The sequence below is a fragment of the Topomyia yanbarensis genome, chromosome 2 (assembly GCF_030247195.1).
Source record: "Topomyia yanbarensis strain Yona2022 chromosome 2, ASM3024719v1, whole genome shotgun sequence".
In the NCBI taxonomy this organism is placed as follows: domain Eukaryota; kingdom Metazoa; phylum Arthropoda; class Insecta; order Diptera; family Culicidae; genus Topomyia; species Topomyia yanbarensis.
The window spans coordinates 365674071-365699378 of NC_080671.1; the positions used below are offsets into that span (position 1 = coordinate 365674071).

Below are 25308 nucleotides of genomic sequence, written 5' to 3' on the forward strand. Positions count from 1 at the left end.
ATGTTTTGCAATTACTTTTAAAATAATGCCTACCATTCAATTCACTGATAAAATGTACCTTCTCATACTATTGAAATAATTCATTGATTTGTTCTAGCAGCGAATTCCCATCCAAACCACTGAAGTAGTGAAAATAAAGATTTATAGAATGTTGAAATAATCAACTACTGATCTGATTACTGTAATCTAATCGCCTTGGTTTTCCAAGTCATTGGTATAACATTTCCTGAATCCTTCAATTCTTATACGTTTTCGTTCTAGAAATATAACGACATACCTTTCAATATTTTCAAAAAATTAGAAGGAATAAAAGGGAATGTTTTGAACCTTGGTAACTTTCATTGTACTGAACGGAATTGCACAATCGTTACACTACTCTGTAATAAATTTCGAAGTTACTACTATGAACAACGGAAAACTGATTTTAAAAAAAATCTGTGATAAGCGACGTGGAAAATCGAAATTTTCCTATTTCAGGCAGAACCGTCAACATGGATCACCAAAGAGACCTAATCGAATATAGGAAAGTTATATAACTTCCGCATATATTTTTGTGCTTCATTCATCGCTCGCTAGTCGAATGGGAGGCTTGTTGAAGCGCGATCAGACAGTGCAGTAAGAAGAAGGCAAACAGAATTTTCGTCGCTTGTATATATTAAATAATGAATTTTAGTACCTCATTCGGCTTTTACTAGGCCACCAAGTTGGAAGCCTGTTAATATGCGATCAGACCATGCGATATGAAAAAGGCACTATGGAGCTCCGATGCCCATTCTGCATTATGACGAATCGCTTTCTCGAACGAATGTGAAAAGCCAAAAGTCGGCAAAGAGATTGTTAGATTTTGCTCACTTTCCAGAAACAATATTGTTCGAATTATTGTGTCTAGCACAAGAAACCTTATAATCAATTCAAAGCATCTGATGATAGATTAAACATTGGACCAAAGTTACACACTAAGCTTTATTTACTGGGTTTGCTGGGGTATTGAACAGTAATCCGGCTGGTAATCTATTCAGTAAAACAATCATGTTTCAAAACTCACCGCATAACACCAAATGTTAGGATACGATCATTATCTTCTTATTCTCACTACACTATTCAAACTTTAATCCACATGCTTCTCGGTCAACTAGCGAGCGACGAATGAAGCACAGAACATTTTCTACATGAATTTCTGTTTATTTATTTTGTCCTTTGTACATTGAAAGTACACAAAATTTTGGCTCTCCATCTTTGATCTTCTTTGTTTTGTGTTGCTTTTGTTCAGTGTTGAGTCGACGCTACTTATTTTATTGTTTTGTCTTTCGAACATATTTTATTTTACCGTTATCACCTTGGTCACAAGATGCAGTTGAATGACACTCAACGTATTTGTCAGACGATTACACTTTAATGTGCCGATGTACGGGTAATATACATGGATCACGCAACGCCCTCTTGAAAAATACAGCTATCGCTATTGCGCAAGAAGTTTCATGCTCCATCTAGTCCAGGTTCCTTTTAGTGTCTAAGGTACCGCGTAATCTCGTGTACATCCTTGGTTTGATGATGGTTATAGAAAACACTTCCTTACCGATTCGTTATAGTGAAGACAATGAATCTTTATTTTCTCTACAAATCATAGCCTACTACATCTCTCCTCTAATTTAAATAGATTAGGACTTAAAATTAATTTTTACTACATCTATAAACTTCATAATCTTTTAGATATGACGGCCTTCGATGTTCTCTATGTTTCTTTGCTATATCTTTACCATGAACTTTGTCCGAAGCATTACTTTCACATTTAGCTGAACACGGTGGAAGCATTAAATCAATTAAAGGTGTAGATTCCTCATGGGTCTTGAATGGACTACTAGATATAATCCGCTTAGCATGGTTCACGTGGCGGTCGAGTTCGGTTCCACTAGAAAGGTTTTTCAGTTTCAACCTTGTACCATTCTTCTTAATCACCACGTGTGGTTGAGGGTTGAAGTTCGTCGTAAGCTTATTTTTCTTCACAAAGTTCTTGATAACTACATGATCTCCTACATCAATTTCAGAATGCCTGGCGCGTCTACGTTTGTCACTATATAGTTTACCCTTTTCCTTCCTTCCTTCATCTTCTTTTTTAAGTGCATCGAATATTACCTGGTTACCATCGAGATCTACTTCTGGAAGTTTATCTTTTATATTTCGTCCAAATAAAAGCTGAGCAGGAGGTATATTAGTTACAGAGTGTGGGGTGCATCGATAAGCTAATAAAAAGTTATACAAATCGGTTTTCCAGTCTCTGCCCATTGTAACACTTATTTTTATGGTTTTCAATAACGTTCTGTTATATCTTTCCACTAGGCCATTCTGAAACGGTGCGTAAGGTACTGAGTGATAGATCTCGATACCAGACACTTCACAAAATTTTGTGAATTCTTCAGATGCAAAAGGTGGTCCGTTATCACATACCAACTGTTCCGGTAAACCAAACCTAGCATACATTATACGTAATTGTAAAATTGTTGCTTTAGCAGTTGTAGATGTCATAATCGCAACTTCGGGATAACTGAAAAAGAATTGTGATCAAATACAATTGAAAATAGTACATTCATTTTCGAAGCGTTACCGTGAAAAATAATCAACTACGACTAGTAAATGTATGCTATTTAAAATTTCGGTAAAATCAAGTGCTAATTTTTTCCATGGAGCCTTCGGTAAGGGTGACCTATTCATTGGTTCTACCGTTGGTTCAGATACTAATAAGCAGCCACTACATGTTTTAATGTATTCTTCAACCATTCGATCAATGCGAATCCACCAAACTTTGGCTCTTAAACGTCTCTTCATAGCTTCTCCACCAAGATGTGGTTCATGAGCTAGTTTTAAAATCTTAGACTGTAGTGATCTTGATATCACAATTTTCTTGTTCTTAAGAACAATTTGACCGTCAGTTGAAAGATCGTTTGCTATTAATTTATATCTATATAAAGGTTTTGGCCATCTTTTTGGTGGATATGACATTCACTTAATTAACTCCATAAGTTCAATATCTTCTTTGGTGGCCTCAACAATCTGTGTTATTGGCATAGCAATTGGGCATGAGTCATGAGAAACCAGTCTTACTATTCGTTCTGATTCTTCATCAAAACTTTTGCAACAAGGATGGCCATCTTGACATAACCTAGACAGAGGATCAGCTATGTTATTCTTTCCAGGACTATATATTACTTTATAGTCATATGACATTAAACGTAATCTCCACCTTTCTATCCTCGCACAAGGCTTGGAACGTTCGCCAAAAATTGCTACCAACGGTTTATGGTCCGTTATTAACCAAAAGAACTTTCCGTATAAATAGTAGTGGAATTTTTCTGGTGCCCAGACAAGTGCTAGTGCTTCCCGCTCAATTTGGGCGTACCGGTGTTCAACCTCGGAAAGAGCTTTCGAAGCATAGCTAATGATTTTGAAATTCCCATCAGTAGCTTTCTGAAACAGAACTGCTCCCAAACCAAATAGGCTAATGTCTCGTTTTTTGATAAACGAGTTTTCAAAGCTTCAAACGCCTTTTGGTGTTCATCTGACCAAGAAAAGTGTGCACCTTTTTTAGTAAGCTTATATAATGTATGTGAAACGGTTGATAAATTCGGTATGTAGCGGTTTACGAAGGTCACCAATCCAAGAAAACTCCGAACTTCCTCTGCTGAGCGTGGTTGGCGAAATTTTTGAATGGCTTCGAGCTTTCCATGCGATACACTAACACCTTCCTCTGACAGATGGAATCCGAGGAAATCAATCTCTGAGACGCATTCTAATGTCTTTGATTCATTCAGAACCACATTTCGTTCTAGCAATCGGTTTTTCACCAGATTTGTTCTGAGTTTCAATGTTTCTACGTCTGGGGCATAGATTAGAATATCATCAATAAAAACAATTACCCATGGGAAATCTCCGAGTATTGTCTCCATGCATTTTTGAAACAATTCTGGTGCTGCGGATAACCCAAATACTAATCGTTTATAGCGCATCAATCCCAATGGGAAGATGAATGTTGTAATGTAACGACAGTTTTCATAAAGGATTAGTTGGTGAAAAGCTTGTTTGATGTCAAATTTTGAAAACATCTTGCTTCCTCTTAGCCGACTGGCCATCTGTTCCATGGTTGGAAGCGGGTGAACTTCACGAACTACTGCTTTATTAGCCTCACGAAGGTCTATGATGATTCTTACATCATCGTGACTTTTCCTCTTTACCATCATGGGAGAGACCCATTCAAAGGCTTCATAGACTCTCTCTATTATGTCTAGATTTTCTAATTCTTTCAATTTAAGAAGGGTTAGTTCTTCTAAAGGAATGGGAATCCTACGAAATGCTTGTCTAACTGGTGGAATGGATCTATCAATCTTTATACAAGCACACATATCTGCCAATGCAAGTATCGTATATTTTAATATCAAGTTTATAATTACATGTTAATATATGTGACTCTTACCTTTAATTGAAGGTAGTGTCTTGTATGACATCATACGCAAAAATTTTACTACCTTAAGTTTCTCCGCGGTTTTCCCAGAAAGTAACGAGCATTTTCCATCTTCTATCACAAAGAACGTAGTTCTACAACTTTCCTTGCCGATTACTGCCTCAGCATCCACCTCACCTAAGACAGTTAAAGGCATATTTGAGCCATATGCGCGGAACGTCTTGTCGCTACCCTTTCTAATATCGTATGCTCTGAATCCCGTTTTCTTCAAGTTTTCCAATCATTTACGCTTAGAACATCCTCATCTGCTCCTGTGTCGATAACAAAGTTAAGAATCACTCCTCCTAACTCCACGGTCACAGCGCGCTTTCCGTCCAAATGAAATAGTTCACGTATCTCAACGTTATTCGTAACATCATCAACTTCTCGCACAAATTTGGGTTTCATTGCTGCCTGGTCACTGTCGGGACCAATTCTATTACCACCTGCCACTCTCTTCATCGTGTTATCTGTCCTGCAGTCCTGCTTGAACAAACGGTTACAGCATCGTGCGTAATGACCTATTTTTCTACATTTATTGCAACGAGATGTACGAGCCGGACAATCCCTATCGTTTGTCCAGTGGTTGCCTAAGCATTTCTTGCAAGTTTGTTTCCTCTTCTTTAAAGCGTTGCTATCCTGTTTGACTACATTCACTTCAATCGTTTCAGAAGATTTATTCTGTAATTCCTGATCCTGCGATTTAACTGTCTCATACGTTCGACCAACCTTGAGAAATTCATCAAGAGACATATCTGTTTCTAAATACTTGGCTCGTAATTTATCATCTGCGTGAGTAGCAAACACAATCTGGTCCATGATCATGTTTTCCAATTGATCTCCATAATTACATACAGAACCTTGAGATCGCAAGCGTATCGCAAACTGATCGAGCTTTTCGTGAGGTTTGAACATCATTTGTCGAAATATAAACCTTTCGTAACGCATAGACATCATAGGGGCATAGTAATTGTCCAATACTTCCATAGCCAGACGATATTCGTTATCTAGAATCTTGGTGTCACTAGCTGATACATTTTGAGCCACCTTTCGAACATCCGGGCCTCCAAAACACATGAGCGCTCTATATTTTTCGCCGTGATCTTCTACTCCCTTCATAGCTAAATAAGCGACAAACTGGTCCTTCCACATATGCCAACGCGTGCTTGTCGGTCCATCACCGTTTTCGCAGAAGGACGGAATCGTATAATTGAGCTGAAACCGAATTTCATACGTCAGTATACAGTTCAATGTTATTCTGTTGCCATGGCGATAGCAAACAAACTTTCATTTTTCCGTGGCAACTATACCTAACAGACAGAGAAAATGTTATGTAATCTCTTCTGTTTAATATCAGAAACGGACTGGAATTGATCCCTACGTTTCTCCAGAGAATAGACTGAATTTAGACAAAATTCCTATATTCACGTGAGCGAGCTTTACGCAGCTCAAAAACCTGAAACGGACTGGAACGAATCCCTGCGTTTCTATCCAGAGAATAGACTGATTTATTCAAAAATCCTATATTCTCGAGAACTCTTCGCAGTTCAAATACTGGAAACGGACTGGATTAAACCCTACGTTTCTATATCCAAGACTTAGACTGTTCTTTCTATTACATTATTCCGAGTGGACTTGAACGTTTAGTTCACTACACTTTCACATTTCAACTTGACTCTAATTTATTCATCAGTAAATTAGAAAATCACATGCTCTCCATGCTAGGACCACATGTTTAAAATTGCCATGAAAAAATGAACTCTTTTACTAAATGAGGAAATACGTACCACCGACATTTTGAAGTTCGCTTTTATTCCACGAGTTACTTCAATTTGAAATTATTGAATCCACGTCGCCAATTTAGAAAACACTTCCTTACCGATTCGTTATAGTGAAGACAATGAATCTTTATTTTCTCTACAAATCATAGCCTACTACAATGGTCTTCGCCTGCCCATTTCTCTTTGCGCCTCAGAGACGGTTGTCCTTAGCAATATTGTACAGAAGCCTCCCAAATACTCACCCATAAGCTAGTGATATCGCTAATATCCGGTAGACCTTAGCTGAATTTGGTCATTTCGTCACTGATTTGGTCATACAATGCCCGTACGTTATCAATGAATATCCGATTTCGTCGCCATCGCTTTGCCAAGCCGATGTAACTCCTTAGCCTTTTTGATAAGGTCGTATGTAGAGTATATCCGTTACCAGCTGATCGCTCTCAACATGCGAAGATCAGTAGGCGCAATGACCGCATCCACATGACAACATAATTTTGACGATCACTTGCTGTCTCTGTACACGCTAAATTTTTCAAAAACGGCACATTTTTTCGAGATGCGACTCTCCAAGCTCCGCTGCCATGGAAGTACTCGCCTTTTCCGGTAATGTTGGGGCGGAGCGGGTTGTAAACATATGGGCGTATCTAGAAATCCTAAAATTGAAACGTTTATTACTGCACCACATATCACCATTAGCTTCTAATACTTCCGGGTCTACACATAGTGCATCGGTGGAACATTGCCGTTCATAACCTGAAGTACGCAGATGATCTTGTAAGAATACTGCAGCTTCGGGAACCAGGGGTTCACGTGATGATACTGCGCAATAGCTTTATCTTACACGGAAATAAATCCGTTCATGAATTCATGAATAAAAAATCACGATTTCATGAACTGAGCGATTTACGAAAATCGTGACCAAAATCCTGTAATTATGGATAATAATCCCCGTATTCATGAAACTATGTGTGTTTTAAAAACTAGTTCGCACAAAAATGTACATGACGTTACGCATTGCATGTTAAGTAACGTGACAATATGATTTGGTTCAGAAAATCGTAAATGATTCGCGGTATCTTGTTTTGTGATTTACATCACGAACAAGATTCGTGGCTCTATAAACTATTTTTGATGCTCAGCGTAGTTTTCATTTTCTTTATTGAACCTTATCGAATGAATAACCATGTGCAGAGTTATATAAAATAGAAACTGATTACGGATGTCTTCTAAATAAGACAAGCACTCAAGATAGATCGTGAATCATGTACTACGAGTCATGAACCAGTTCACAAATCCATGAATAATATTTTATGTTTTCGTGAACTATTTCACGAGCACGACTCGTGAAAATTATACTGGGAATCATGAACTAGTTCACGAACACATGAACGATATTCTTCGAATTTGTGAACTATATGACGGCCGCACATGGTCAGATGAGACTATTATGTTAAGAATCATGAATCAGTTCACGTTTCTATGAATAAGATTACATGATTTTGTGAACTATTTCAAGAACACGAATTATAAAAATGATTTCATGGTTTTGTCATCATTCATGTAGTAGCTGTAGATCAATAGGCGTACATTCTGGCAATGGCAAACTTCAGTAGAACGACGCCACTATGCCGAGGAAAACCCTGCCAAGAAACGGCAGATGCCCGGTATACTGGTGGAATGCCGAGAGTGCAGCTCTACGATCAGCCTGCCTCAGAGCTAGACGTAGGATGCAAAGAGCCCTCACCGTTGATGCAAGAGAAAACCGCCGTGAAGTGTTTCGAGCTGCGAAATTGGCCCGTAACAAGGCCATTAAAAGCAGCAAGAGAGCGTGTTTCGACAACCTGTGTGAGAGTGCCAACGCGAATCCGTGGGGTGACGCCTAAAGAATCGTGATGGCCAAGACCAAAGGGGGCTCTTCACCCCCAGAACGGTCTCCGGACCGGTTGGCGACGATTATCGAAGTACTCTTCCCGTCTCGAGCCACAAGCCCCTGGCCATCTGCACTACGTGACAGTGCGGGCACGGCTGAAATGGTGACTCCGGTGACGAACGAAGACTACTCGCAGTGGCTAATTCCCTAGCAACGAACAAAGCTCCAGGGCCGGATGGAGTTCCAAACTGCGCTCTTAAGGCAGCGATCATAGCGAACCCGAACATGTTCAGGCTAGCTATGCAGAGATGCTTTGACGTGTGCCGCTTCCCCGATAGATGCAAAAGGCCGAAATTGGTGTTATTTCCGAAGCCTGGGAAGCCGCCAGGCGACCCATCGGCGTACAGACCAATCTGTCTAATCGACACGACTGGTAAACTGCTTGAGAGGATTATCCTCAACAGGCTAACCCCGTACGCAGAAGGTACGGACGGCCTGTCAAGCAACCAGTTTGGCTTTCGCAAGGGTAAGTCCACGGCGGACGCTATCAACTCAGTGATAAAAACTGCCGAGATAGCGATCCAACGAAAAAGGCGAGGCATTCGATACTGTGCGTTAGTGACACTTGACGTGAAGAACGCATTCAACAGCGCAAGCTGAGATGCCATCGCGCTCTCGTTACACCGGCTTAGCCTACCGGTGGGTCTGTACCGGATCCGCGTACTGCTATATGAGACCGATGCCGGTCAGAAAAGGGTTCCGATTACCGCCGGAGTCCCACAGGGCTCGATCCTAGGCCCGGTGCTATGGAACCTCATTTACGACGGGGTTCTAAGATTGAAGTTCCCTCCTGGGGTCAAGATCGTCGGCTTTACCGACGACGTAACCTTGGAGGCCTACGGGGAGTCAATCCCTGAGGTAGAACTAACCGCAGAACACGCGATTAACACGGTGGAGGAATGCATGAGCGCGAGAGGCCTGGAGCTCGCTCATCATAAGATGTAGGTAGTTATCGTCAACAACCGCAAGTCGGCACAACATGCAGTTATCCATGTGGGAGAAGTCGCGATCACTTCACAGCGGAGTCTGAAGTCTCTCGGAGTCATTATAGACGACAAGCTGACCTTCGGCAGCCACGTCGACTATACATGCAAGAGAGCGTCGACTGCTATTGCGGCTCTATCGAGGATGATGTCCAGCTCAAAGGTGTGCGCCAGTAGACGTAGGTTACTGGCAGGCGTTGCCGTATCTATCCTCAGGTACGGCGGCCCGTCATGGTCAAGAGCACTGAGAGTAACAAGTTACCTACAGAAACTGGAGAGCACCTACCGCGTGATGTGCCTCAGAGTGATATCTGCCTACCGCACGGTATAACACGATGCATCCTGCGTGATAGCGAGCATGATGCCAGTCGGGCTAGTCATTCGGGAAGATGAGGAGTGTTTCGAGCTACGTGGAAATAGAGGAGCCCGCGAACGCACCAGGGTGACCTCGATCGCCAGATGGCACCGTGAGTGGGATAACGCCTCGAAAGGTAGGTGGACCCACCGGCTGATACCTAGCATATCGAGCTGGATGGGAAGACCCCATGGGGAAGTTCACTTCCACCTGACACAATTCCTGTCAGGCCATGGCTGTTTCCGACAGTACCTCCACAGGTTCGGGCACGCGGAGGTCCCAGCCTGCCCGGACTACCCAGGTGTAGACGAAACTGCCGAACACATACTGTTCGTATGTCCTCTGTTCGACGTCGAAAGAAGAGCTGTGTGTGGCTGGGACACAACCCCTGATACCCTTCTTCAGCGGATGTGTCAATCGGTGGAGAAGTGGAACGCAGTCTGGACTGCCACCAGCCAGATTGCCTGTAGGCTACAGGAACTTTGGCGCACCGAGCAACAGACGACGGGCACGACTAACTAGTGATTGATTAGTTGGAGCGAAAAAGGTCGAGCGCAGAAAGTGAGTGAATGGTCTGGTCATGCTGAGGCAGGTTTGGCGCAGCGACTGGCAACCGCGTAAGGGGTAAACCCAGCCACCCCGAAGCAAGGCAGAAGAGCGAGTGTATAGGCGTAACGAGGTCGTATCAAATCTCTTAACCCGCATTAAGACTTACTTTCCAGGTAGTTGTGATTCAGTACCTCAAAAGAGCCAAGCAACTTCCGGGGAACCTGCCCAAACTAAAATGAAGAATTCTGCAAAAATATGCGTCAATGCCGCCGTTGTCCGTGGTATAAGAGCCATTCAGTGGGATACCAGAACAGTTGCTGACGAACGGGATCAATTCTGGGTTTATCTGATCCGCCTCGACCCGAGTCATACAGTGAATAAAAATTGTAGCTATGACCCAAGAATATCTCGGAATAAGCAACACATCCGAAGCAATTTTGTTGGTCTAGAAGGATACCGATCTGACGAAACCCATTTCCGTTTCTTTCCGAGTAGAAATTCCAACCGAGCCAAAGGACACTGCATTCAAAGCGCCTACTTGGCCAACTAGAGTACTCGTTCGTGAATTCAATTTCGACCAACCAAAATAGGATAGATTTCGCTAATGGGATACTAGGATGCACCGCCGCTTGTATTATGTAAGCTCTCGATCCCTCACCATAGTCCAGCTACTGCAGCCAACGTTTAACTGTCGTGCCGGTTCTGAGTGCGGGGTGGAGAATAAGTCTTCCAATTTTTCACCTAATTCAGCTGCATTGCATAAATCCCTCACGTCATCTCGTCTCTTAGATCACCGCGACGAGCACATACCACCAGTCGTGAAGGAACCACTAGTCTCCTATCACAGTCGAACCCTTCTTGGTAGCGATTAGCAGCCGTCAGGCAAGTACAATGTATCTGTGAGCTCTTCCTTGCCTCAAAGCCCTGGTCAACGGTCAACGGCGGGACACGTCGCCGCTATGATATCAAAATGTTGGTGACACCACCTCAACGATATGAGTTTTTACATCATTGTCTTCGTCAAAACGAGATTGAATGATGACATGCTTTCCAATCAGGTGTTCGGTGCTGGCTACGAAGTGTTTCGTTGTAACCGGTGCCACAGCAATATCCGGAAATCCGTCGAAGGTGGCGTATTAGTAGCAGTTAATACCAGCCTAAAGGAAAGAATTGTGGAGAAAATTTCTTGGTTTTACGTTGGGCAGGTTTGAACGATTATCGAGCTTTGCGACCGTCAGCAGTATTTGTACACGTTCTCCCTACCATTTCATGAAAAAATTTCAGCAACAGATTTCTTTATCCAGATTTGGACCATTCCGTTCTCCACTCAGGTGCAGTGAGGCTACTCGACAGCCATAGCTCAGCCACGTTACTACAAATCAATTCTTTTGCCAACGAGTATAGCCGATCCCTCTAGTAGCACATCATCCTCTATTGATCGCCACGATCGATAGCACTGTGGTGCATGGTTGCGGTTTTTCACTGCTCTACGTCTCCTACGGGCTCCGTACAGCTGACCATTGCAGCATCGCAGATCGGAGGTTCACCAAGAAGCGCACAATACCACTCAGAGACTACAGTCTCAGTCTCAACCATGCGTATAAACGAGCAAATCAAAATATTCCATATCAGCAACATATTCAACGTAATCTTAAGTCGCAAGTCTTGTGAATCAATCTCGGGGTGCTATAGAGAGGTTTGGAATAAATGGTAGTGTTTTGCGGTCGTTTCAATTCGACCTCACAGACCGAATGATGATTTTTTTTCATGACAAGAACCATTTCAGTATTTCGAATACTTGTCGTAATTGATGAAAATGATTTAATCAATTATTGAATGGTTTACTTTGATGCAGGATTGATTTTTAGAAGTGAGCGACATCTCTCCCCAAATTACCCTACTGAATCCAAACATACAATTGAGCCACATGTTTCATTCTTAGTTGATAAGTGGAAAATGAAACGGGTTAGAACCGAAATCATTGTATACTCAAGGTTTTTTTACGCGGTATTTTTTGCGCGGTATTTTTACGCGGTTTTTTTACGCGGATTTTGAAATTCACGCGGTTTTCATTTACGCGGATTTTAAAATTTACGCGGTTTTCATTTACGCGGTTTTTGAAATTTACGCGGATTTTGGAATTTACGCGGTATCCATCAACGAGGTTCCCTTTAACGCGGTTTCTTAAATTTAAGTGGTCTTCATTTGTATCCCCCGCGTAAAAAACCTGAGTGTATTATCAGAAACCGGATATTTGTTCATGTTTCACATTTGAACATTGAGCAACAGTGATATGATTTCCTTCACTAAACATTAAAACGGCCAACAATCGTTCTCATGTACCGTCATTTACACATTAAGTGGTCAGATGTTTTAGGAACATAAACTAAAAACTAATAAAAATCATAATTCCCTAGATGTAAATTTTTTTGTATATCTGAGACATTGTGCTAAATTAAATACGGGACAAGTTTATTGAATTCGGAACTGTCCAGTCCAGTCCGAGACATCTAGACACTTTAAACTAGTTACTATAAATCAAGAAGAACAAAAAAGACTATGATTTTAGATTTGTAAAAACAAATTATGTTTTATTATTCACCATTTGAGCTAACTGGCCTATACCTACCTCGCATTATTTGAGTATTAAAATACACATAGTTGCACATTGACTGATGTAATGAGCACGATCGACAAATTATTCAATTGCTGTACATATCTCATCGTCATTATCATCACAAAACTCTTCATGGTTGATAAAATTACAGCCATCTTGCTGTGCACAATCATACGTATAACACGTGATGTGACATCTGTAACTTCCTTGCAGACACCCGGAACAATCTAAAAAGCAAATCGGAATTAATTTCAAACCATCAAACTAAAATAAATGTTACCCTTACCAACAGGCGGGCATTTTCCCCACCTACACACCCCGTAGCGCATTAGCGGGGAATAACCCATGGCTGGTGGCATAAGTAACACAGAATTCTGCACCACCGGTTTCCTAGGTTTCAGATAGATCACTTCGGCCGTGCAGAAACTTCCGCACCGATAATGCTTCCGGTGGAAACAAACCCATTCGTCGGGTTCCTGTTTCCGACAGATTCTCGGCGAAACCACGATGCAACATGGTTTGGAAGTTTCCGGTTCGATTGTGGATTCTTCGTTTTCATCGTTCCGATCTTCTTTTTTCTGTGGTGGACTCTCATCGTACACGGTCGTTTCGTTATTTCTTATCACCACGGCCTTGATCGCACCGGTCGACTTTCGACGCGTAATATGTATGAAAACGTTGTTCACGTTGTGAGTCGTTACGTTGGATGGAGAACTCACAGTGTTTACATTATTAACCACATTTTTAACCGGAATAGTTCCATTCAATGGTCTCCGATCTGGAACAATTTCAGTATCTTCTTCGTCTGAGCCTTCATGCACCTCGTTTGGATCAAGCGGATCTATGAATTCCGGAACTGGTATATCAATTCGCAGCGGTGGAACAATCTCGACTTTTTCCATCGGTGATATTGTCTCCGTTTTCGGTGGTACGGGTTGATAATAACAGTATCCATTCTGGAAGATTGTTCCGGGAGGACACTGAGGATTCGGAATTTCGCAAAATCCTGCCCGTAATACGTAGCCTGGGGCACAGGAACTTTCACACAGGGTTCCAGTACATACCGTCGGTTCGCAGCGACCATTCAATATGTTAAATCCAGGAGGACAGAAGTTATTCGATCGCGTACGAACATGCGATTGTCCGCTAAGTGCTGGGCTGTGTGACATAAAACAATTTCCCCGAAACTCGGCATAACCCGAACGACAAACACACTTTCCCGAATCGTCACGTGATCCATTCAGACAGAGATCGTCTTTGAATGCAGCTGTAGTTGAATTTACTGCAATAATCCCGCCTCCGAGCAATACAAAGCAAATGAATGAATGCTTCATTTCAATCGGAGAATTGTAACTGTTCGAGTATCAGGAAGCGACTGATCGGCATTCATCATGGTTGAGCGGATTCGTTTTGAAATCAACGCACCTTACGATCGCCCCAGCTTCAAGACAATCATAGCTGTGGTCTATAGCACCAGTTTGTTAACTTTCGGGAAGAGATTATAGCATCAGCATAATTCAGCATATTCAGTGATGTTCGTAAACAAAGCGGTGGAATTTGCTTATCAGTTAATTGAGTATGTACTACACAGCTGTGTTTTTGTCAATCGAACACTTCCAATTTAGCTTTAAAGAGTTGAGATATCAGCAGAATATCATCACTTTTGAGGAAAATAGAGGCGATCATATGTAAGCATGTAAGCACTTCAGTTCAATGATTGAAGAGTTCAATGATACTTTCTTTTTTTATTTATTTATTTCCTTATCTTCGGTATACACTGTACAGACACACTTTAAAACTATATATTTCTTATTAATATCTTATATCTATGCTTGGAAACGTTAAAATCATACACTGAAGAAGCTTCGTTAAATCTGCGGCAACATCTTTCTAGTGGATTATTTTGTCCATATGAAGTACGGTGTCTAGGGATCCACAACAGAGTGGGATTACGGAGAACACGAGGAGGCGTATACAAATTAACGCCCGAGAGAAGATCGGGACTGTCGATATTACCTGACAGCAAGTCGAAAACAAAAACTCTTTGCAGGAAGATACGGCGAGTCGCCAGAGTCTGCAGACCGAGTAGCATACATCTATCGGCATAAGGAGGCAACACAACTGGATCATTCCATGGAAGTTTCCTGAGGGCGAATCGCACAAAACATCTTTGTATACGCTCTAGTCGGTCAATTTGAACGGCATGGTATGGTGCCCACACTTGCACAGCATACTCCAGAACACTTCTGTTCAGGGTTACTGTACCTGTACTGTGCTTTTAGTGCGTAGAAATCATCGAAGTCAACCGTGTTCCGCTTTAAGAAGCCCAGCATTCCGAAAGCCTTAGCAGTTGTCGCGGTGATATGGTCGGAAAAGCTCAACTTCCTATCAAAGAGCACTCCCAAGTCTCGGATCGAGTCGACGCTTTCAATTGTTCTTCCTTTTAGGCTGTATGCATAACGTCCTGGAGTAAGCAAGCGTCCGAAACTGATTACTTTGCATTTATTAACGTTGACTTCCATTCCGTTAAGCGTACACCATTCTTGAATAGTACATATATCTTCTTGAAGCACTACGGCGTCAAGTGTAAAAGCGATAGTTCGGAGAGAGTTCAGGTTAGAAGTTGTTGATCGTTTTGTGACAAACCCGTGTTGATACTCCGAGATAATGTGCGATGCAGCTGCATACGTGACGTTGTAGACCAGCTTTTCGAGAACCTTGGGTAGACAGTTTAATAATGAGATACCTCTGTAATTTTCGACGTTGTGAATATTTCCAGCCTTGTGAATGGGAACGATAGCAGCTTCTTTCCAGGCGATAGGAAAATGCCTTCAGCGAGAGAGCGATTGAAAATGATGCACACCGGAAGAGACAGCAGGTGGGCGCAGCCTTTTATAAATTGGGGCGAGAGATGATCGGGGCCAGGCCCTTTCGACGAATCAACAACAGTCAGAGCCTTCAAGACGTCAGCTCGGCTTACAGTGGGACGGGGGAGATTTATGTTGTACGATGGTAATGTTTCCAAATACTCTTCCGAAGGGACGGTATAGTCGCTTCTAAACACTCCGCGAAAGAAATTAGCAAACAAATTTACTGTATCAGCTGGAGATTGCGCGCTTGCGTTTCCAAGGAAAACGTCAGTGGGAGTGCTACCAGATCGTTTTCGGCTGCTAACGAATTTCCAAAATGTTGCGGGGTGATCGCGAAGGCTATTTTGCACATGATTCAAATACTCACGAAAAGAGGAATTCCGGGCCGTTTCGTATTGCAGTTCTATCCATCGAAGAGTAACTTTGTTTTCGTCTGATTTATGGCGGAAATAACGCTTGCGTTGTTTTCGCAGTGCATTACGCAAACGGCGAATCTTAGCGTTCCACCATGGAAATTTGAAATCCACCCTCCTGTTGACTCGTTTCAGTGGAACCTTTAGGCGGAGTATGTCACATACTTTGCCATAAAACAGCGCGACTGCTTCGTCAAGCTCATTACAACACATTAAGGACATTATACATGCGAGCCACAACATAGCTGCTACGCTGCACACACCCCTCTCCCCTGCCTAACCATGTATCTGACATGAGCAAATATAAAAATACGTTTTTCAACCCACTAACCTTGCTTGTGTGCCACGAAACTGCTACTTAAGGAAGCTAGAACATTTTCCTGTACAATCCATTCGAGTTTTTGACGGAATGCCATCTGTAGCTCCTATTTTGTGCGAAAATATCAGCTCTTCACTTGGGGTTTCTTTTCGAAACACACTTATTTTTCGTCTTCTCGTTTTCATTGCACTTTTACAAATGCACTTTATTCACATACCACTGCAAAAACACTCGCGAAACTTTAATCGTTTACTAACAAAACTTCAAATTTTTTACCAATGTGCAGATGACCAAAGAAAAATGTTCGGAAACTCTCATTTGTGCGTTTGAATTTTCACTTCAGATTTCAGTTTTTCTCAATGTAAACAAGCGAGTCGATGCCTAGCAACGTGGCTACCACATATATTCACCTTAAGTCGATCCAGTCGACAGTGGCAATCAGTGCGGAGATATCGTCAAAGTTGCAACGGTTAAAGTCAAAATCAAGCTCGTCAATCGAATGAAATGAATCATCTCCAGTGTTGGTACGTACATCTAGCCGCAGGACAAACGGTTTGTGGTGAGGATCGACTTTGAGAATAGCAGTCGGAGGTTCAAGCAGCTCTACGATATCCGTGTTGTTTACGAATGCAAGATCGAGGATCCTCACGTACACATTCGTCAATGAGCAGATCTGGAACAGACCGCCTGCAACCATAGACTCCGTTACAGCTATTTCTTGTTCCGAAGCGGCATTAATAGGTAGGAAACATTTTAGATCATTATCGAGCGACCACTGAAGGCGTGGAAGATTGTAGTCTCCAAAGACGAGAACAGTATCGGTGCTGCCAGCATTGTCTAGAATTGTTTGAACGGCATTAGCGTGCGCGTGATACAAATCCGGATCACTATTTGGCCAGAGATAAACACAGCTAATATATACAGATTGATTTGGGAGGGCGATACGCACGGCGATTTGCTCCAGGCGTTCAATTCCAGACAAGCTTAGCTGCGAGCCTACGAGGTTGTTCTTTACCGTTATTAGGACGCCACCGCCTCGACGCAGATGACTGGTTGTTGAGTTGCGTTCGCAGCGATATATTACTTAATTCGACAAGAACTCAGCGTTTAATATGTCTTCGCGCAGCCAGGTTTCCGTAAGGACAATGACGTCGTAGTCACTAGAAAAAAGCGCTAGATGGAATTCTTGTGTTTTCGTTCACATTCCTCGCACGTTCTGGTAGTAAACGGAAAGAAACTGCTGTGAAAGAGGCGATGTAACTAGTTGGGAGGAGGGCGAAGAGCAGTGGAAGCAGTAATTGTTGCTGAGTCGGGCGCATTCGGTTTCCAAAAAACCTTTCTGGAATCCGACTTCTCTTCAAACTCACGATAAGCAATGCCAACTGGCCATGTAGACGTCGTCATAGCCTTTTCTTTGAGATCCGTGGGCTTGCCAACTTTGTAGGAGACAAAATTCAGCGTTCTAGGATCTCTGCCACGAGGGACCAACTTGACGACAGTGATGTTCGAATTTCCGAGTTTATCCGCAGCTAGCTTGGTGACGCTTTCATCAGGAACATCGGGCGAAATTCCTGACAGGTACAACCAAAACTTTTTATCTTCACGATTCACAGCGATGAATGGTGCAATAAACCGGCGGCATCAGTACCACGTAGCAGCTTAAAAGGATTGGAGCCTGTATCGTCGTTGTCTCTCTTTCTTTTAGCAGAATTAAAGGAAAATTGTCGCGGTCCAGGAATCGGCGTTTTTGGTACAGCGTCGATCAACGTTTTGAAGTTGGTCCGAATTTCTACCTTTAATTCCTCCAGTATGTTGTTGCGAATTGAATTTTTAAGCTCCTCGATCACCATTTGGTTTGCGGACTCAACGGACACTAATGCGTTACGAAAACGTGCTTTGTCCATGATATTTTTGCAGGTGTTACACATCCAAAATAAGTTAGACTTGTTAACAACAGCGGCAAATAATTCGTCGTTTTGTTCGCAACATTTTGTGCAAAATGACGAAAAGCAAAAACCGCCACATTTTACAGCATTACGACCATCGGAAAATTTATCAGTACAACTAGTTCTAGAGAACAAAAACAACAAATAAAAACGCTTTTAATCCACCAAACAGTGTGATGAGACATTTCTTATAACTCTTATCACTCTCTTCGGATGGTATTTCGTTTGAGAACATTTAGAACATGATGCTTCGCGATGTTTTTGATAACACATACTACATCGTCGCTGTTGTGCTATCTTATGACAAACGCCATTTTGGGGTAAACTGAGTTAGATATGCAACATTACTAATCTAAAAATTCTCTACAAAACGGCGTTTTCAGAATTTTGAAATTTTGCTTGGTTACTGAGTTATAGCGAAAAAAGTGATGAGAAATTGTCAGTTTTTTGCTTTAAATCACTGTATCTTGGGATTCGCTTAAGTAATGTAGAAGTTTTAGATGTTTTCATATGTAAAAATATCTGAGGAACACAATTGCATAATCATTTTTAAAATAAAAATACATGTATTGCGAGAAATATGCAGTTTTACTTTTAAATTGGGAATATTTCATGTTTGGCAACACTGTAATTAAAAATTACAATTTTTTCTAGATTGCTTGCTCAATTTCCTTCAAAATGCATCTCATCGATTGTTTCTAGGCCGAATAAAGCCGAAGATATTAATAAAAGTTAATAATTGATGCTTTTTTTCTGTGGAAAATTTTCCATGCACAATTATGACACGCCATACAAATTTTGCCATCAATACACACCTACGACACGTGTGAGTGCGACTTTTGTTTACATTTATAGTGAAAACTCGCAACATAGTCAACCGAACTTCATGATATTTGAGAGTTCATTACAGAATAGATTGAAGCATTAATTGTCTTCTTTGAATTGTTTTTACCATTTATAAGTTTCAAGATATTCAATCTCAAACTTTAAAAATCGTTTTCTCGGAATGTGCTAAATGGCGCTTGTCATAAGATAGCACAACAGCGACGACATGGGATAGTGGCAGGACTCAGAGAATCGCTCAAATCAGCATAGGACAACATCGGTGCTAGAAATCTCAAACCAAATCAATGGGAAAGCGAAAAAATGGCCCATAAAATAGACATACCAATGAATTATTGTTAATGCTCAGTTAATAAAATATCTAAATTGTGGTGGAAAAACGGAATTTTCCTAAAGGGGTTATATATTGTACTGAGCCAAAAAAATAGAATTTTTTTTGAATCGATTTGAAGTTTATACTTTACTCAAATTTCCAACGCGACTGAGAACTAAGAAATCAACGCTTTTTCTTGAAAAGGGCGATACTAGCAGTGATACCATTCAAAGAAAATCAACAGTAAATATTTCCAGACTTGGTTTTATTTCCTATTTAAGAACTATTGTGTTTTTTACATCCTAGATTACATGATTCAGTGATCGAAACCCAAAACTTCATAAAGTATTTGAAATTATTAAATTAAAATTTGTTTTTGCTATTGAAATTGACAAAATGATAGTATCACCCCTTTGGCGATTGTTTACTTTTTCGGTCCCACCTATCAGCATTGAAGTATCGCCCTTACGTTTTTTTACAATAACTACTGTTTACACCACCGATTTCGTCCGTGTTTTTTTTGTTACTATTTACAGCTGGTATCAGCTCGATAATCCTAAAAAAATACGAAAATAGCAGTTTCGCGTCTAAACTGCTAGCAAAAAAAAGTATCGCCCTGTTTGTTTGCTTGGAGCGTGGAGGGTGAAACTTTAAATAAACAAACAAAAATACAGTTTCGCCCGTTGTATTTTTTGCTGTAGTTTAAGAAAGCAATATCGTCGAATCCAAATTTTTAGGTTAATTTGTTGCATTTCAAAGCCCTCATTCGCATGTATGAAAAAAGCCTTATGTTTACATTTCTAAGTATCGCCCTTTAACAAAAAAGCGTTGAAATGAAATCGCAGCTCCTGATATCACGCTATCTCTGAAGTGCATGCGTGCATAGTTCCAAATTTTACTTCGACATCGACTTTTTCTAAAGGTAACTTCCCAGTAGTATCCTTGATTTAAATTATTATCGCTAATCCTAATGCCAAAGAACAAATAAAAACCTTTCGAAAACGAACCACTTGGGAAAATCATCATCATTACTGGATTTTTCATTTTCACGAAACTTTTCGATAACCTTCCGTCACTTGCGTTAATGCACTGGGTGCACAGTGCTCTGAAAATCTAGCGAAATCGTCTTAGGGCACCAGCGGGTCTAATTCAGAGCTATCTGCGCGGCGAGTTAAATCTGCAAAGAATACTAAAAATTAATTTCTATTCCATAATTTTCAGTTCAGCAATTCGAGAGATCGTGCTCACCGCAAGCCATGAAAAATAGACTACGTTGTGAAGTGATGGTCACTATTTATTAAAAAATCACAATTAAATAAAAATAAAGCTATTAAAAAATTTCAAATAGTTTATATTTTTTACAAACTTATTAGGAAAAATTATTTAATAAGCTTTCGTAATATTGTGTAGTAAAAAAGCTTAGAATTTCAGTATTTTCTCTATCTGCAACATATAAACCCTTAAGTATACCAATTGATTGGTATACGAATTGGAATAGGTTCGCCAAATTTTGGAAGAAGTCTTTAAAATAACCCCTTTGAAAACAACCTAAAAATTGTTGTAGTTCGATGCAATAAAAAAATCCCCAAAAATGAAATGTACCTATTAATGTGAAACACAGTGAATAAAACATACAATAAAGACCCATTTTTATCAGTCTCATGGTGTATTTTAGGCTGACAAAATGGGGACATTGACTAAATCGGGCATTTTTTTTCTTTATAATAAACTGAAGATGTTAAAATATTCTTCCCGTCCCTTCCATTTTCATGATAAGGAAAACATGCTCAAGAAAGGATTTACTCGAATTCAGACTTGTTTCGTTTGCTAGAGCCCATCAAACATATGTTCATATTTGGCTGATAAAATCGGGGTTTCAGTGTATTATAATAGATATTCAGCATTCGAAGAAGTTTCTTGTGAACGAGTGTAGAACGACTTTGTTTTTACTTACTTGAAGTTAGCGGCGTAACCAGAAATTCGGTTTGGTGGGGGTTTGGTGAAAATCGATCTTACTGTCCAAACGGCATAATTCCGAAACCGTAATTTTTGAAGTTTTAAAATTATGCAGAATTAATTTTTCAGAAAATAGTAACAGAGTTCGTGTCTTTAGCGAATTTGTTGAGACTTTATTGTAGTCATGAATATTAACCTGACAAAATTCACCATAAATTCTTCTTGGGCGATATACCGCCAAAATTATTTTATCAAATGATGCGCTGTTTAACGTTTGTAAAACTCATTGAAGATACTAAACCTCCGAAATTGGCGGTTTCAAAATGATGCTATCTTGACCTTAAATTACTGTTTTTAAACATTTGACCTATACATATAATTGGTCATACAACAAAAATCAAATGCTCATCAAAATCGATCAGGACCTGCTAGAGTCGAATGGAAATTGTCATTTTTCATTAATTTCTCTCTACATTCGGAAAGTGTTATCCTCGTTATTAATCATATTACGTTTTCGTCTCAACTCGACGCATTCCCAAAATAAAAAACTACAAGGGACAGCCCTATGGGGTTGTACGAATTGCAGACGTAGGACTGCAATACGTGAAATATTTAATTTTTTATTACATTTGGATTAATAATTAATCAAACATTTCTTTCTACAGTTCACTTCATGAATCAAACTGTCTTGCTCATCAGGTCATTACGATACAATGAGCGATCGAATCCGATTACAGAAAGCAGACAGAAAACTGCGATGGAAAACCGAACTAATATTTGGAACTGCTTTAAAATTTTAAAAAGTTTTCTATTGTGTGCCAACCAGACCGATGCTTAAAAATCATGTTTTAGACAATACAGTCAAAGTTCTTGTATAGGACAAGCTTTATAGTTTTATTTTGCCGTTATTGTAATTTTTCTAAAGTACACATAAATGTAGCGAATGCAGCGGTCTTAATCATATATCGAAGCAAAACGTATACAAGAATCGAAAATAGTTTTATGGATGTACTTAGATGCATTTTTTGCAGCGATTTTTTGAGCAACAGTGCATCCATTCATAAATAGGCTTTGTAGTACCTATGTATTGGTAGAATCAAAGTGGGATAGGTTGAGTGGAAATGAATCTCGTGGAATCAATAAATTGATGAAACGTAAATAATAAACCTTCGTTGCACTTTCTTCTATCCATTCGCGTGAATTTGTTGCTAAGAAAATTTTCGTCTCCTTAGCCTGCCATGGAGACGACAACGCAAAGAAAAACCGAAAGCTTCGCGCAACGAAAGCTCAGATTTCTATCATACACGCAACACTTGGATACACATACACATTCGCCTCAAACAATAAACCCAAGCGAACGGTGTACCGTGCTTGAATCAAAAAGCTGTCCCAGTATATCGTGTCCGTACACCAATGGAAGATACGCACCAAGCAAAATGAGTCAACGCTGGTGATGATGGGTGGTGCGAAAGAGACAACTATTACCACGACGCTAGCCTCTGCTACACTGGCTGTGGGAGCATGCAGCGCAGTGCTCTGCTCTGCCTGCTGTCCAAGAGTTAACTGAGCTTGCCCGACCAAATCTGCTCTTTAAATAGTCGATGGTGACGTCATTCATAGAAGCGTTGCGCGTTAGGTACATAAATCTGTCGTGCCGGACTAGGGAAGCGCAGCCTTCTGTGTGCAAATGCGTGGTATTTTAACTATGTTGAACATTATTTAAAATTTTAATGCCATTATATCAAAAATCTTTGGGTTTATCTATTGGAATCTATTCTTAGAAGTATTTCTGAGCGACATGCGCAAAAAAATGAAAATTCACCGTAAGATGGCTGAATTATATGCGTTTAAAATTGGACCACTTTTCGTTACATACCATTTTTGTTGAATTTGCAAAGTGCACCCCCATATCGAAAACAAAGACGTAGTCCTACGTCAAAACTGTTTTAATCCACCTAGTGGTGCAATTGTGCTTCTCTCATTTGTCTAGACTACGATTCCATGGCTGGTTATGTTCAATACAATGGTGGAAATGAATATTACATGTTCAGTACGATTTGCACATACATACAATGGATCGACAGCCACGATCTTGAGATAGTATGTGATATTGAAACATCGCTTGAAACCAGCGGCGGATCATGGAGAAAGATCCGGCTCCTGCTGAAAATTTTCAACTTGTTAAGAAATTTTAAACTAGTTTTAATTTTAAAGTAGCAAACCCTCACTGCATACTCCCTCCGGGCCGGTATGATTGACAATTTTTAGAGTGATTGCATAACCTTTCTATATGAGAAAGGCAAAAATGTACCAAAGTCCAAAAAAGTCAATTTTTGTCAAACATTTTTTTTTACGAGTTTACATCAAATCTCAATGTTTTATGCATTTTAAAGTCATTTGGCATCAAAAATACAAATTTAATTTTGAAAATTTTTCATTTCTGTTTATATGGGAATTTGCTGAGTTATTGCACTCTTCAACTCGTAACTCCGGAACTGAAAGTCCAATCAATAAAAAATTCAATAGCAGCCGATGGGAAGGTTGTACCTTCCATTTGAGACTAACTTTTTGCAAATCGGTCCAGTCATCTCTGAGAAACAGAGGTCACATTTTTTTCCACATACACAAGGGTGTCCCAAAATGACATCATGTTATAAAAGTCATCGGGCTCACTTCTAAAATGAAAGGTTAGGGTATTTGGAGCACTTTCTTCTTCGGAGTGAATTTGCTGAAATGCTCCCTACTGGTGGCGAATTTTGAATTTTTGGAAAATGGGCCGATTTTGAGAAAAATTTCAAATGCATACCTCTTGAAGTGCTCCTTTTTTATTTTCTGATGTTTCTAATGGAGAGGTTTGGATAGTTAGTTTGCACAAATTTTGAATTGTAAGAGCGGCAGAGCCATTAAAACTTAGTAAAAAGTGTTTTTTTTATGTTTTTCATTAGTTTTTCTTCAAAACTGGGTATCTACAAAATTTTAAAAGTATAGAAAACACTTTATGAAGTTGAGCCGAATACAGGGGCTTAATTTTGCAGAAGAAAGTGTATAGCTACGGCCAATGGGCTATGAGTTATTTAAGTTTTTGTTAAATAACCTTTTGATATTTTATGATATTCATAAAAAATAACACTGTTCTACAAAATAAAATAACTTAAGTGTACTTAGTCCGCATATTTTTTTTCGGAAAATAGAAGGAATATGATGAAAAATGGCGTTTTTCGCTTGTCTCTATTACATCAGAATCGTTTTTTAGCATCTGACGATTTTTTTTTAAATTATTTTGTATACTAATGGCTACCTAGAGGGTTTGAAAATCACTAAAATTAAACAAATATGTCGAGTTAAAGGCAAGTTATGGCGTATATTTGAAGGCTGAATTGCTTGGCGTATTCACATTTTGTAAATAAGGTCTTATTTCCACGTTAGGAGCTTTAAAGTGCAGAAAAATGCAGAAGAGTGAGGTGAGTGTTGAAAAATTGATATTTACTGTTTGGATCACACAATTCCGAAATAGTCAAATTTGGGGCAAATATCCACGAAAAAGTTTTACAATAGAATACAGCGCATCTTCTGACGCAACTATTTTGTTGAAGATGCCTCCTAGAAGTAATTATGGAGAATTAACTCTTCAAAAAATATTTAGAGACTTGGCGTCATTAGCAAAGTTATCATTATTTTTATAATTTAGGTTACAAAAAATCATCAGATGCTCATTAAACCCTGTCCTGACATACTAAAGACGTACAGAAAACGTAATTTTTCATCATTATCCTTCTATTTTCCGAAAAACAATGTGTGGTCAAAGCACATTTGAACTGATTTACTTTTTGGAACAGCATTATTTTTGATGAATTTGCTAAAAATGTCAAAGGTTATTTAACAAAAACTTAAGTAACTCATACCCCATTAGCCGTAACTATACACTTTTTTCTGTAAAATTA

At 40.0% G+C, this 25308-nt stretch overlaps 1 protein-coding gene across 1 annotated transcript; it reads right to left on the reverse strand.

Annotated features, from left to right (window-relative positions):
• Positions 1–12659: 12659 nt before the first annotated feature.
• Positions 12660–14068, reverse strand: LOC131681530 (uncharacterized). Its single transcript, XM_058962348.1, has 2 exons — positions 12994–14068; positions 12660–12934 (listed from the first exon to the last, which is right to left on the reverse strand). Exons 1-2 carry the CDS (start codon positions 14039–14041, stop codon positions 12789–12791), a joined length of 1194 nt encoding a protein of 397 aa, XP_058818331.1. The 5' UTR covers positions 14042–14068; the 3' UTR covers positions 12660–12788.
• Between the last annotated feature and the right edge of the window lie 11240 nt (positions 14069–25308).

What these genes read in the sequence shown, in the direction of transcription:
- LOC131681530 (XM_058962348.1), bottom strand. Translation starts at nt 14,041, where the DNA reads ATGAAGCATTCATTCATTTGCTTTGTATTGCTCGGAGGCGGGATTATT. An exon ending in GGGAAAATGCCCGCCTGTTG is followed by an intron (nt 12,935 to 12,993) that starts GTAAGGGTAACA and finishes TTTGCTTTTTAG; the next exon opens with ATTGTTCCGGGTGTCTGCAA.